Source organism: Molothrus ater, chromosome 13, assembly GCF_012460135.2.
Source record: "Molothrus ater isolate BHLD 08-10-18 breed brown headed cowbird chromosome 13, BPBGC_Mater_1.1, whole genome shotgun sequence".
In the NCBI taxonomy this organism is placed as follows: domain Eukaryota; kingdom Metazoa; phylum Chordata; class Aves; order Passeriformes; family Icteridae; genus Molothrus; species Molothrus ater.
Window position 1 is genome coordinate 7,268,397 of NC_050490.2, and position 14,773 is coordinate 7,283,169.

The window sequence follows — 14,773 nt, forward strand, 5'->3', positions numbered from 1 at the left end:
CATGTTCTTCTCTTAAGCTTTATTAATTTTAATTAATTTTACAAAGTAGGTGACACTAATTGATTTGAAATACTGTTTTAAATAAGCTTAAATGTCTTTAGTTTTATTCAACTGTGTGGCAAAGAACATTAAGGTGAGGAGAGTTTGGGGAATTGGGTGCCACAAGATTGATTTCCTTCTTCGAGCAGAGTAAATCTGGGAAAACTGTAGGGAGCAGTTGTGCTCTGTGTAAGGTCTCTCTGGAATATGGAGGGCTGCGTTTTCCTAAATAAAGGAGACTCTGTACCAAGTAACCTTATCAGAATCATCTGTTTTGGTGATCATGCTTCATGTTCTGGCTGTTGTGTTCTGCCCTGTACCTCTATCTCCCATACCTGGTGGAGAACCCTCGTCATAGCTGTGAAGGAGATAAATTCCTTATTAAACGCTGCCACCTGGGGTTTGTGTTTAGAGGTGAGCCGGGTGCATTAATTTAAAGTCACGATTCAAGAAATGCGTTTCAAGACCATCTTTCAAAGTCCCCCTCGCAGTGACGTCACGCTCCCGTGGCCCCGCCTCCTAAGCGACGACGCGTCAGGGTCGGGTCGCCATCTTGGCCAATCAGCGAGGGCGATTCCCCGGAAGTGAAACCGCGTCCTGGAGCCCGGCGGCGCCGCGCGTTGCCACGGCAACGGCCTGCAGGATGGTAAAGGGGGGGCAGTGAGGGGAGAGAGCTTGGGGGGACATGGGGAGTGGGACCGTGAGGGGAGTGACACTGGGGGCGCATGAGGAGTGGGACCGTGAGGGGAGTGACACTGGGGGGGCATGAGGAGTGGGACCGTGAGGGGAGTGACACTGGGGGGGCATGAGGAGTGGGACCGTGAGGGGAGTGACACTGGGGGGGCATGAGGAGTGGGACCGTGAGGGGAGTGACACTGGGGCGCATGAGGAGTGGGACCCACCGTGAGGGGAGTGACACTGGGGGGGCATGAGGAGTGGGACCGTGAGGGGGGCGAGGTTGGGGCGGCAGGGGGAGTGGGACCGTGAGGGGGGCGAGCTTGGGGCGGCAGGGGGAGTGGGACCGTGACGGGAGCGAGCTGAGGAGGGGAGGAGACTGGGACTGTGAGGGGAGCGATATTGGGGCGGGGGGACTGGGACTGTGAGGGGAGCGATATTGGGCGCGGCGTGGAGAGCAAGACCGTGACGGGAGGGACCGAGGAGGAGCGGGACCGTGAGGGGGGCGGCATGGGGTCCGGGTCCCCGCGGCTGTCCTGCGCCACCGCCTCTCCCTTGTCGCCCGCAGGCGTCCGAGGAGCGGGAGTGGGGCAGGCGGGCGGCCCGGCTGCGGGCCGAGCTGGAGCGGGAGCAGCGGCTGGATGAGGCGCTGCGGGCGGTAAGAGCTGCGGGGGCGGCCGCCCTCAGGGAGGGGGAACGCCGAGGAGAAGAGTACGCCTGGCTTTACCTTCGCCTGTCAAAAGCTTTCCCCAGTAACTTGAGCTTTCCTCAAGTCATTTACTGACTTGGAAAGTCTTGCTTGACTGCACAGTCTCCTTGCCTTCTCCCAAATATGCGTGTGCGAGAGTTGGTACTGAAATTGTTTGTTGTCATCAGGCAGAAGAGAACAGAAAGCAGAGAGCGCTGCAGCTGGAGCGAGAGCAGAAGCTGGCGGCTGAGCTGGCGAGGCGGGACCTCGAGAAAATGAGAGATGAGAAGATCAGGCAACAAGTCAGAGCAAACAGGTAATTCAGAAATTTCCCAAACTGGCTGCTCCTGTTATCAGATTTGGGAAAGCTGTAGCAGGAGTGGAGATGACTCAGACCTTGAAGAAAAGTTACTTTGAGATCAAAGTATAATAATAAGTTATTTTAAAAAAAATTGTCAATAAAAAACATCGATCCACAAAATTTTCATTTTGAATATGTGTATATGTACACTTGGGTATATCTGTGAGCATACATGTGTATGTGCATGTACCTGTGCTTATATAGTTAGAAGTGAAGTATGCAGAACTGTTGATAGCACGTGTAGAAATATAGGTAACTCTTGTTTTTAAATGGATTTTTTTCTTTTTCTGCCCTTTAACTAGAGCAATATCTTTCATCAGGGTTGCCCCAATGAAAAGTACTGTGTTTAAATAGTGATGGAAATGTAATTTCTTCCCCTAGATACCTACCCCCTTGTAATAGGATAATTTTTTTTTTCCCCTCCAGTCTTGAACTTCGAGAGTTAGAAAGAAAGCTGAAATCTGCTTATATGAATAAAGAACGAGCTGCACAGATTGCTGAAAAAAAAGCTATATACAATGAGAACATGGTAATTAGCGTATCTCAGCACCTGAGTCACGTAACTCTTTGTATGGATTGTGTAGAAGATTTTTCCTTTGACCTTTTTTATCTAAAATATTGTTCAAGCATTCAGTGTTATTGAAAATATATTTTGTGTTATGAAGGATTAAAGCAATTACTAGCTATAAGAAAAAGGTTTACTTTGTCATTGCAATTGAAGGAGTAGCGATTGAATTAGGTGTATGACTGGTTATATTTGTTATTTTACTGGTTTTGTAGTATTTACCCAAGTCAAAACTATGATACCCTTTGTACAGTAAGTGTTTACAGTGGTGAATCCTTACCTCAGAGTCTGGTTGTTGAAAACAATGTTACTCTTTCCAAACAGTGATCTGGGTAACTTCAGAAGACTTGCAAATTTGTATTTATCTATACAAAGATATTGGTGATCAGGCAGTGATCCTGATGTGTTACTGCTTTATACAGGGCTCAGTGCAGGCAGTAGCTGTATAGCCATGTGCTCATTGAGGGTGTTCTCTGTAGCCCAGCCTCATTCCAGTCATTGTGCTGATGTGAGTGAGTCCCACCTGTGCTTCAATGCTCAATACTTTGTTCTTTAAATATTTTTGGTGCTCCTTCAGTTGGTCAGATCTTGAGGGTGCCCTTCAAGGGTTCTACTGACTGGATTTAGCTATTAAGCATGTTAAGGCTCTATATTTATAGATTGAGGTGGAAGACTTTCATTTCTGGTAATGGTGCATAATTCCTTTCCATACTGTGTATTTTTTCATTACAAGCTGTAGTAGTGAGAGTGAAAAGGAATCTTGCATTGCCTTTTTCCCCACAGAAATGGGAGGATGAAGTAGCCCAAGAGATGAAGGAAGAGTACGACAGGTATCTGAAAGAAGAAATGTCTGCAGAACTGAAGCGAAACCAGGAGAAGAAAACCTACCATCAAGAACTGGACAAACAGGTTAAGGAACAGGAGAAAAAGAAGCAAGAGGCTTATGAAGAGTTTCTAAGAGAGAAACACATGATTGATGAAATTGTAAAAAAGATCTATGAAGAAGACCAAATGTTAGTTACTTTGAATTTTTATTATTTATTAATTTAAAACAAAGCAACTCATATAATTCTGCACAGAAAGCTAATTTGTATGCACCTATTCCATATATATACTAAGGCCCATTTTAGTTTCCCTTGGTCACACTCTAATAACAAGAGACTGAGCTGCATGGATTTTTCTGTTGAAACCTCAGAATGTCCCCATCACTCTCATGTCCTTGTTCCCCAAATATGAAATCCAGCTTATTTGCAGGAGGACTTCCATTGGGCCCATCATATTGGACACAACAGCAAATTACTCATTTCTGCCTCTGCTTGTGTCCCTGCCTTGCCACCAGATGCTTTGTTTGCATGTCTTAGGAACAGGGAAGGAGGTTTCTGAGGGCAGAGTATTGTGTGTGGGGTGGGGAGAGTTCAGTGTAAATAAAAAGTTTAGGGGTTGTGGTGCTATTGGGCTTTGTTTTCTTTCTCTTTGATGGGGCATACATAAAATGCAGCACCAGTGTGTACTTTTATGTACAGTCTGCCTTACAAAAAGGTGTTAGACATCAGATTCCATTCTTGGGGCAGTTTATTACTAAGTATTTTCAATTTAGCTATCTAGTTTCTAGCTGAATGGTTAAGGAGAGTCACTTAAATCTTAGTCTCAGGAATATCTTGTTAATGGTGAGTGTCTGGTTAAACTACTTACTTACTTATTATGTTAAATAATTATTTGAACAGTTTTTTTCCATCTTCTACAGGGAAAAACAACGGAAGTTAGATAAAATAAGAGAAACTCAGACATATATTGAAGAGTTTATAAAAGAACAAGCTATCTGGAGGAAAAGGAAACAGGAAGAGATGGAAGAAGAAAATAGGAAAATTATGGAGTTTGCCAACATGCAACGACAAAGAGAAGATGGTTGGATGGCTAAAATTCGAGACAGTGAAGAGAAAAAACAGAGAGTTCAAAACATGGTATCAAAAATTGAAATTGTAGAAAAAATTGTTGTATGTTTTTGTCTTTCATTTAGAAACCTCTCCTTCTTGTAATAGCTTGCCAAGACCATGGAAAGAGAAGAACAGAGGCGTAAAGAACAGGAACAAATCCTCCAAGATCTGTATCTGGAAGAACAAGAAGCGATGGAAAGGAAGAAGGAGATGGTAAGTGCTGCCAGGTATATGAAGGATTTTTTTTTCTACACGTTGGATTTCTAAGTCTGCAGTGTTGTTTGTGACTTTGGGGTTTCCAGTTATGTTCTAGCACAAAGTATTTATTTTCAACTCTATTTTCTAAATGTTCTGTCAGACAGGCAGCTTATAGATTAGCTTAGGTTTTGGAGAGAAAATTTTGTACTTTGAGTTTCCTTTTCTGTTCCTAATGTATTTAATTTAAACCAGGAAGGCAAGGGAAGGTTTTGAATACCCTTGTGGCCCCATTTATACATTTATTTATCTTGTGAAGGAGAACACCAGTAACTTTCAAGTTTAGGTTTAAGATAAGCAGTTTAATTTACTGAGGTTTTTTCTACATGTCTGTTTCCTATGGGCCTGGACATACTCTGTCTTACCTTGCTGTGGGTGACAGACAAAATGTAACAGTGTTGAGATACCAAACACTGCTATTTTTAGAGTGTTGTTCAGAATGACTGTCTTGTTGATTCCCTTCATCATAGTGGGAAAAAAAAACCCCTTTGGTTTTGGACTTAAACTTTGAGAATGTTGTGACATTTGCCAAGCTGATTAATACTGGAGAGCATTGTCAGATATGGAATGTTTGCTCCAGTTAGTTATGCTAGGAGCTACAGTAAATTTATTCCAAGATAAATGGAGTAGATTGGCTGCTGCTGCTGAGAATTTTTCAAAGTATTTTCAGTAATACTGCATTTTACTAAATTTCCTTTCTAGGCAGAAATTGAAAAGAGAATAAGACAGCGCCTAGACTTAAGGCAAGCATATGAAAAGCAATTTGCTCTAAAGGCAGCAAAACAAGAAGCTATGAGAGAAGAGGACAAAGCTCTGCGGCAGCGGATGTTGGCCAAGCTGGCCGAGGACGATCGCATAGAGCAGCTGAACGCGCAGAAACGGAGAATGAAACAGCTCGAACACAAAATGGCCGTGGAAAAAATCCTTGAGGACCGGCGCAAACAGTGGATTGCAGAAAAAGTAAGAGTTTCACATGCACCTTTGGTTGGAGCAGTGTTTAAGATGGGAGTACTTACACTGTCCCAAGGGACAATGCTGGTGTTGGTAGGGAAAGGTGATGGGAATTGCAGAGAATAGCAGGGAGAACAAGGACTTTGTTTTGGTTTCTAACAAGAAAAAAATATTTTTAGAGCTAACTTTTTTGGTAGCTCAAGAGGTTGGGGTCAGCAACATTCCTGCCCTCCTGTGTAGCTGTGTACTGCAAACACCTCTTTGGGAGCCATGAGATCAGCAACACAACTGCTGTCCAGTTTCACATCCCTGGTCAGCTGCACTGCTAATGATGCGTGAGGAGGAACAGGCCTAGTCTTGCTCTTTTAAAAGTCTCTTTTATTGAGATCTGAGGAAGAAAAGGTGTAAACTGAAAGCAAGGCATGGAATCCCATACTGCTGTTTTCAGACCTGTCTATAGGGTATAAATCACCTGTGTAATGTGAATTGCAATTTCCAGTCATCAGTGTGAGAATTCATACCTATTGCTCCTTTCCCTGGATTAGAGCAGTAGGGCTGGAACAAACTAACACATCTGAGAGCCAAAAAGCCACCAGAACTGAACATTGCCTGCCTTCAAAAGGGCTTCTGACACCAAACACTTGGATAGCAGACTCACCCCATGACTTGCCATTCAGTTTTGTCTTTCGTCTGAGATTGTTTTCCAGTTGCCAGACAGATATTATTTAAACAATGCTTTGTAGGGTTTTCCATACACTTTTCCATCCTTTTCAAGAGCATTTCCTGTGACCAGGAACTAGGAAATGGAAGTTCAAAATTTACTCCACTAAAATTTTTTTCTCTTTATGCTGTTGTGGAGAGTGGTGGAAACGAATGCTCACAGAGCTGAAACAGAACTTAGGAAAACTTGTTTATTGTAGGAGCGTGAACTTGAAGAAAGAGAGTTAGAGAAGAGAAGGCAAGAAAGGATCCGTGCAATTATTGAAGAGGAGAGACAGAAACTCTTGAAGGAGCATGCATGGAAATTGCTGGGTTATCTTCCTCGAGTAAGTAAATTGTATTTTAAATATTTTTAATGTCTGTCCTGTAAATTGGTTTTCTCCTGGATAGTTCAAGGTGAAGTTGCAGAACTGTGGCAGTTCCTGGAGTCAGTGGATGTCCTTGCTGTGTCAGCTCACCTGCTCTCACCTCTTCCTTTTGTGTTTGAGCTGGGGCCTGTTTACAGCACTGCTCTTTGTGCTGAGGGGCTGTGGGCTCTCTGGCACAATTGATGCCTTGTACAGAACTCTCTGAAAGCTTCCACAGCACTTTGCCTGTCCAGTGTTTGAAATATGGAACATGAGTTCTACAGCAGGGCTTCTCTAGCTAGAAAGGAGTCCGCCACATCTTAAAACCTGTTTCCACCAAATTTCTCAGTTGGGGTTTTGGCAGCAATTTCTTGCAGCTCTCTGGCTTCTCTGCCAAATACTCCATAACTACAGACTCTGCAGCAGTGCAATGAACTGCAGCATTTACAGAAGCATTACAGAAGCATTACAGAGCTTACTCTGTTCATCCCGGTGTTTTTAAAAGTTAAAAAGATGGAAGCAGTTATTGCAATAGGAATAAACTACAATTTATTTTGTATTGTGCTTCATAATTGGAAAGATCTCCTAATAGTACACAAATGAACTGAGAACTGCCTTAGGGATGTAAAATTGCATTTACAGAAGAGAGGGAACTATCCAGCTGGTTAAAGAAATTCTGCAATACTGGAAAACCTTAAGTAGAGCAGAGTTTAACTTTTCAAATATGAATATGATAATCAGGTGCAGGAATTTGTAACACTTGAAGTGAGTTGTTCTCTAATGTAGATTTAATTAAAGGATAACTCATATTTACAAAATTTTGATAAACTTTTCTGGTTTGAATTTTATGTTGTAGGAAGCCTTGGCAATTTCAGTGTCCAGGGCTCCCATGTGTGCTATGTATGATGTTTTACTTTTCTGTTCTCTGCTTCAACACTGTCTCTTGAGTTGGGTGTTCCTACATCACATTACTTCACTCAAAATGGTTAAACAGCAAAGTGCTACCAAATAGGAAACTTTTCAATATAAATGCAGTTTGTAACTTTGTTCCTCTTTTTTAAATGCTGCAAGGTATGTTCTGTGGGTCATACATATTTTTAGCAGTAAAATTAATTTAGAATTAGAAACTTAGATTTCTTCGTGAAGCTTCTCTTCTCAAAAACATAGTTTTTGATTAAGTTTTCCAGCATTACTTGGCTTCCCAAGTTATTTCTTTGTATGAGTTAATTCCAACACAGGTAAAAGGGGGAGACAGAGCCCCAGCCCAGCCAGGGCCTCTTTTACTGCAGTTGATTGATTTTACTAAGCCTGCCCCTGTGCTGTACTGATTCTAATCACTCCTCTGAGCAAGAGAATGCAGCTAAATGTTGTCTTTTGGCAGGAAAAAAAAAGGGGGCAGAGATTGTAACTCACCTGTTTGGATTTTGTGACCGTTTTCAGGCTTGCCTTAAAGGTACCATAGTATTATGGATACCATACTTTCTCCATAGAAAATTTCAGAGATCCATAGTAATGTCTCTGCTCGGTTTTACCTTCTGATGTTTCTTTCCTGTTAATGCAGGGAATACTCAAAGATGAAAACGATATTAACATGCTTGGAGAAGATTTCAGGTTGGCTTACCAGCAGAGAAGAGGTAATGAACTTTCAGAAGAGAGCTGAACCTTCTCTCAGCTCAGCTCCTGCTTTGCCACTAGGTGTCATCGGATTCCCAGTGAAAACTTCCATTTGCTTTTAACAGTGAGGAATTCCTTTTTAATAGCATTGACAGCCTTCATTTTAAAACCAAAGTTCTAAACAGGTGAACAGTTAGTTTTTTAGAAGTGCATTTGCATTTTTTGGAAGTCCATTTTATAGAAGTCCACTTGAATTTTTCATCAATAAACTGTTCTGGAGTTCTCAATTATTTTTAGTTAGTCATGTAGTAATGTTAGAAATGTTTTCTGCAGCAAGCAGCAGAAACCTAACCTAGCATGTGTATTCCAGTCTGGACTGAAGGATTCTCCTAATGCACTGGTTCTGGGAAGATGTGGCTGCACTGGCACTACACTACAACAGTCCTCATTCAAATGCAGTGTGTCTCATCTCCACGAGGTAGATCTGAGGTACTTCACTGGTAGGCTCTAAGCAGATATGTTGTGTCATTCTGAGATCAGAACTACTGTTTATACCTTTCTTTCACTGCATAAACTGACTGGTTTTGTCCCATGTTCTTACTCACTTACTCTGAGGGATGAATCCATTCAAACAGCTGAGGTGTGGCAGAGGTTCATGCAAGCAGCACAGGCTTGTATTGGTCCTGTTCATTAATATACACACAATAGGCTCAGCTCTTCTACCCTTTCTAGTTATTGATTACAATGATGAATAATGAAATTTTTATGGGTGTGATGCTTGTAGAGCACCTGGGAATACGGAGTCATTGCTCCTGCCTGTATCCCAAAGCAGCAGCTGATGGCCAGGGAAAGGTTGAACACTTCCACCTGGATTGGAGGAACAGTTTTCCATACAGCTCCATGGGACTGTGGAGTCTGTCTGGGTGATGAAGGGCAAGTCTCACATATGGTTATGCCAGCCAGGGGCGCTCAGATGTAATTGCTAAAACAAGTTATGGGCATTTCTATAAAAGAGCTGTTGGTGCTTAAATTAGATGCCAGACCAGCTAGCTTTGAGGGAGATCTGTTACAGAGAACAGACAAGGCCAATTTTCCAACCACGTGTTTTAAAAAGGACATGACATTTTCTTCTCAAGTGGAGCACTGGTTAGTTTATTTCTGTTGCAACAAGGAATTTTCTGAGACTAAATCCTGACTTCCTTGGACTGAATATGACCATAGGTAAGGTACAGTTTTAAATGCTAGAACAGAGCAAACTAATAACAAAGTTCACTTCTTGGAATATTCCTTGCATGGTCTGTGCTTCTCTGCTCCTTACAGAATGGGCACTTTGGCCTGACAATGAAGTAGAAATTTGTGTTTCATATGACATTACAACACAAGCTGTCAGGCTGACAAAAGTTTAACTATTTAAACATAAGAAAAATCAACAAAATCAATTTAGTGGGATGTACAGTTATTAACTATTAACAAGGACTCATATACAGTCTCAAAATAATGTACCATCTGACTCATCTTTCAAACAGAAGTTATTTAATGGGATCAATAATTTCCCCACTCAAGAGCTTTCATGAATTCCTCTTCAGTAAAAGAAAGCATCTTGGCAGCTTCAATGTGCATCTAAAAACAAAAAAAAACGAGAAGGTAAAGTAGTGTGAATGAGCAATACAAAATCCTGGCTAACTGGGATATTTTATGAGTTTTAATAAAGCAATAATTAATAATTAATTCATTAATAAAGAAATTCCTGAAAATCTGACAACTCTTGTGACTTCTGAAGAACACATATAAGAAAACTTGGTCCATGTTCTTTTAAGCTAATCAATATACAATTTAACATTAAAGCTAGTACAAAGCAAATCTCATCCTACTCCTGATATTTAATGTCTTTGGGGAATATTTTCCCTCTATCATTCTTCAGGCTCTGTCTGCTCTGTGCATCTGAAGCTGCCACACAAATATTACACAAATAGCCTAAATCAGGTTTTTCTAATTCATTCAACAAAAGGCCTGTTTGAATCAGACTTGAATCCTTCCACTGATTGTGAGTACTGAGCACATGTGAGCTTCAGCTGCCCTTCCCCAGTGCCTTCTGCCAGAAGCTGCAAGGGGCAGGGTTAGCCCCAGTCTCTTCAGAAAGGACGACTCACAGCATCCTTCTTCTGTGAGTAACACTTTTTGTAAGAAAAGATAAGTGGCTTTCTCGCCTATCTGCAGTTCTGATACAGCATTAGTAATTGCTTAAAATGTATTTAATGCAGTTTGTGACATCTGTCTGAGACCATGGGTTTGGTTCCCAGTCAAACAGAAATGCTGCTCTGTGACACCCATTTCAGTGAATTCATGTCCCAGAGGACAACAAGCTACCTCATCTGAAAGAACAGATTTTGAGTGAATGCTGTGTAGTTTTCATTCTCAAAATAAAACTTCAGAGCTAGAAGGGCCAACCAAAGGCTAAGTTAGCACTATTACTGTTAGGTAAATCCCCAGGATCTCCTCTGCATCTTGTTACTGCCAGAAAAATTCTCTTGCACTGGAAATACATAAGCAGCCCCACTTCCTTTTATTGCACTTACCTGTCCTCCTTTGCCCTGTGTTGGGGAGCTATTCCACATTCAAGAGTATAGTTTCATATTGCAATTCTCAGTTCTTAGCATCAGGGTGCAAAATACACACACTTAAGTTGCCACTTCATCCAGAACTATTCTTCCTCTTGGGGCTCAACAGCTTCAAAAGTGTTTACTAAATGTCTGGTGATCACTGAGTACCCCAAGGGTAAATAAAATGTTCTACTTTCTTATCTCTAAGGCTGGCCCTTCTTAAAGGAGGTTCTGCTCAACAAGCCACCATACATTGCTTGCTTTAGCTGTCTTACAGCTTTGCTTTGAGGGTGCAAGAAGTGCACTGACTCCATCCCCAAATGAATCCAGGAGATTCTGCAGAGTAAGCAATTGGAGCTGACCCACTCTGTGCTGTTAACGTCCTGTCCAGCCCATAGCTCTACATGTCTCATGCAGCCTCAGCATGAGAACTGATGGGAATGACTGCACACATTCCAAGTATTTTAAATGAAAAGTGTGATTGAACTAGTAAGTGGAAAATAATTTGATTTTGGGAAATATCTCTTAGTATACTTTCTTCTCATTTTAATTTCCTTCCATGTAAACTTACAGTTTTCAGGATTACTTTACTGGACAGTAGATGCATTTAGCTAGAGGTTGTTAATTGAAATACACCCATAGTCTGCTCCTTACCTTTTGTCTCTTCAAAATATCAATTAATTTTAACTGCTTTTTAAAACCTGTAATTAGCTCTCCTTTTTGTTTCTGCAGTTTCTTGTTTTCTGCTTTTAACTCTTCGATTATTTTGAGTTCTTGATTAGCTACATCCTACCAAGGGAAGAAAAGGAGAAATTATGGAAATGGTGCTTTAACTAATGAAACCTGAATTACATAAGAAAATGACAAACAGTAGCCACACATGACACTTCTGAAAAGAAATGGAATTAATCAAAATACTCCCACATTAAAGCTTAAAAAAGAAAAGAAAATCTTGGCAATAAGAGCCATGGTTTGCCTTTGTATGTGAACTTCTCCCTCTTTCTAAACATGTCTCATTTTCACAGAAATGAGGAAAATCAGAAAGGCTTTAACTTCATTCTGTACATTTCTTCCTCCTGCAGAGGTTGCAATAGTATCCTCTAAGATAACTTACTGAGGCCTTTTGTGACTTGCTCCAAGTTAATTTTGGGGCTGCCTGTAAGAGATACAAAGCTTCCAAAGCCCATCAAGCTTTTTGTCTCATTCTAGCATCACTGAGTGATTACAGACTGGAAATTGCTTTCCTAAGCCATAGTACCTTGTTGCTTTGCTTCAGTTTATTCAGCTCCACTTTGTACTTCTCCACTTCTTCCAAGGCCCTGTTTAAGCGAACCTCTGTTGCACTCTGAGTGGCTGCAGCCTGCTTTTGGGCACGCTTTAGACTCTCCAATTCCTATTGAAGAAGCAAAGGACAAACCAAGAAAATAATGAATAATGGTGTTCCAATGAATCCTGTATCAACAACACACAAAAAAGGCTCATCCTTGAAAGCTGAAGAGTCAGTGAACTTCTTTGGCCTGTAACAGAATCTGTCTCAAAGACAATTCTACCATTAAAACAATCCATTTTCCTTTGAAATCTTGAAAAAGGATCTTTCTCATCTTTATTTTTTTTAAGCTTCTCTTGGGGTAAATTGTGAAGCTGATCATATAAGATTGAAAGACCTGGTATGACCAGTCAGAAAAAGAGAAAAAATATCACTGTGTCCACTCCGTGACAGATTTTGGAATGGTGGCTGGTGTTCCCACCTGCTTCTTCCCACCTGCTCCTTTCAACTCTTTGCCCCAGAGATTACCACATGCAATTACCACCAAGAAGTGAAAGCAGCCTGCTGCAGATGGCTGAGGGTAGTAACTATTTCATCTGGCAGAAAAGAGTTCATCAAGTGTTATGGCACCAATCAAAGCAGTTGTCTCTTGACTCTGCTGACAGTATTTCATAGTGCTGTAAGTGAGGAAATGAGAGAAAGAAACCAACCTGAGGAGCAGAAGAATGAGACTAAAGATCAGGCAATATAGATAACATACAGAGTAAAAGAAATAAACAACTCTAGCAGAAAGAGCACATCTTGTCTTTTATGAAAAAGAAATAGGGTCTTTCTTTAAAATATCAAATTTTTAGTAATGGCACAGGAAGTTTCTTTTAACCAAATCAAGGTAGAGAGGGGACTTATGGATAATGAGGGGGCCCTCAGATTGCCTCATTTCTCAGCAACTGTTCTATTTTCTCAATTCTACACCTGTTCTGTGGTGGTTACTCAAGACTTCCACATCAATTATCCAAGAAATACATACTACCTGACCTCTTTGTCTTGTATCAAGATGATGGAGTTGTGAATGAAGTCTGTGACATCTTTTGTGCTATATATTTTATTCTGCATTAATATGAAAAGCTTTGGAATAGTCTTTCAAGCATTTAATGACCAAAAAAATCGTCCACATGCAATGCAAATTACTTATCAGCTAATCAGATCATTTAATGAAAGAATTCTAAGAATTCTTTTAGGGATTTTTGACATTTGCTGTCACACATAATACCTTATCAAGGACTTTTTTGCAAGTCATCTAGTGAGGGTATATTGTTAAATATATTAGACTCCCGAGTTTTTAATCTTAAAAATGCCTGAAATAAATGTTTTATTTTGTAACTAGGCAAGGTTTCTGCCATTTCTTCAATACTTTAAGTCAAAGCTGGATTAGTTTTCTCATGTAATATTTCTCTAAGAGTGGGGAGGATAAACTACTGTATTTTAAAATTGCATCCCATTTCAGTTTCTGGATTTTCCCCACTGTTCTGCCATGGCTGAGGCACTTGAGTATCAGCAGGGGCTGTGATGGCCCACGAGTAACCCTCAGCAGGCCTTCTGTCCTCCCAGCAGCAGTGCAGGCAGCACTGCTATCTTTAGGAAGTTCTGAAACACCTCCCCAAAAAACAGTTTTGAGGGAAGGTGTACTTAACATCAAGCCTTTCTCAAGGCAAGTGATAACCTCCTGCACAAAAGCTTAAAAAAAGAGTACGACTTTGGTGTTTCCCAGACCACTATGTAACATTAGAGCTTGGCTGAATAAGTGAGAGAGAACACAAAGAAAGGAATGTTCTTGTAGACCAGGGGTGAAAAAGAGATGAGAGAGGTGATAGCATTTATGTGATCAACTAGATAGAAAAAAATTGGAATGCTGGAAAGAAAAAGATGGAAATTTCTGGGAGTATCAGAATTCAGTTACTGCCTTAGGTGGGTGCTGCAGCAGTAATGTTTACAGAAACTGAACACCAAAAGAAGAAAATGTAAAAATAATGAAACAGTTACCATGTTTCAGGTAAATTGTGAAAAGCAGGTGAGAATCTTTGCCTAGGCACATACAAAAAGTACCTGGGGGATTAATGAATTTAAAAAACTTGATAATCTAAGGAGTTTGGGGAAGCATGTATCACACCTTAGGTCTACCATCATCTACATTGCAACAACAGAAAAAGCAAAAAAAGCCCCAAAATCAGAGGTTACATTTGTGCTCTCAGCTATACAGAAAACTTTCTCCAGACTGAAAGAGTCATGAGAGTTCAGCAGCACAGTAGCACCATTTCAAGCCTGTGTTCACAGGAAATTGCTTTTAAACATGTCTGGAATTGATCTACACTACATTAATTAAATAGGGCTGAATAATACTTCATATCTAAAAAATAGAGCAGTTTTTAGTCTTCTAAATCCACTGGAGATTTCAGCAGTTACTGCAAAATTATTTTTACATGCATGGTTTTTGCAGTTAGATAATTTATTATAGCAGAGAAACTATGTAAAGTAACTTCTGAATTTGCAGAGAATCTTTCATTACACATACTTGCTTCTTTTGCTGTCTTAGTATTTTAAAGGATTACCACTATTTTTCATGACCAGGGCTAACTGGCAACCTTGATGAATTTTAGAAAACACCATCTATGAGGAACATTTCTAGCAACTGAGGATGGTAAATCCAAAGCAAAGACTAGTGAGGGAAGTGATCATATTCTGGCTACAGTACCTGTGCAG

At 40.7% G+C, this 14,773-nt stretch overlaps 2 protein-coding genes and 1 long non-coding RNA gene across 5 annotated transcripts in view; 1 reads left to right on the plus strand and 2 right to left on the minus strand.

Moving 5' to 3' along the window:
• On the minus strand, positions 1–2,078 carry LOC118690694 (uncharacterized). The gene is made up of 2 exons (XR_004980886.2): positions 1,442–2,078; positions 1–675 (listed from the first exon to the last, which is right to left on the minus strand). It is a non-coding gene; the product is annotated as an uncharacterized LOC118690694 (long non-coding RNA).
• MNS1 (meiosis specific nuclear structural 1) overlaps positions 1,305–14,773 on the plus strand; it is a 20,985-nt gene continuing 7,516 nt past the window's right edge. The window contains exons 1-9 of one of the 2 annotated variants that reach the window (XM_036389577.2): positions 1,305–1,372; positions 1,595–1,718; positions 2,190–2,292; positions 3,112–3,341; positions 4,073–4,289; positions 4,368–4,475; positions 5,220–5,477; positions 6,389–6,514; positions 8,097–8,169. In XM_036389577.2, coding sequence (XP_036245470.1) covers positions 1,678–1,718; positions 2,190–2,292; positions 3,112–3,341; positions 4,073–4,289; positions 4,368–4,475; positions 5,220–5,477; positions 6,389–6,514; positions 8,097–8,169 — 1,156 coding nt within the window. In that variant the 5' untranslated portion in view covers positions 1,305–1,372; positions 1,595–1,677. Of the gene's footprint in view, positions 1,373–1,594; positions 1,719–2,189; positions 2,293–3,111; positions 3,342–4,072; positions 4,290–4,367; positions 4,476–5,219; positions 5,478–6,388; positions 6,515–8,096; positions 8,170–14,773 lie in introns of those variants that run through there. The other variant, XM_036389578.2, reaches the window with a different exon arrangement.
• TEX9 (testis expressed 9) overlaps positions 9,286–14,773 on the minus strand; it is a 21,865-nt gene continuing 16,377 nt past the window's right edge. For both annotated transcript variants that reach the window (XM_036389579.2, XM_036389580.2), the window contains 3 exons: positions 12,008–12,142; positions 11,404–11,538; positions 9,286–9,769 (listed from right to left, as the gene is read on the minus strand). In XM_036389579.2, the coding sequence (XP_036245472.1) occupies positions 9,692–9,769; positions 11,404–11,538; positions 12,008–12,142 (348 nt within the window). In that variant the 3' untranslated portion in view covers positions 9,286–9,691. The remainder of the gene's footprint in view (positions 9,770–11,403; positions 11,539–12,007; positions 12,143–14,773) is intronic.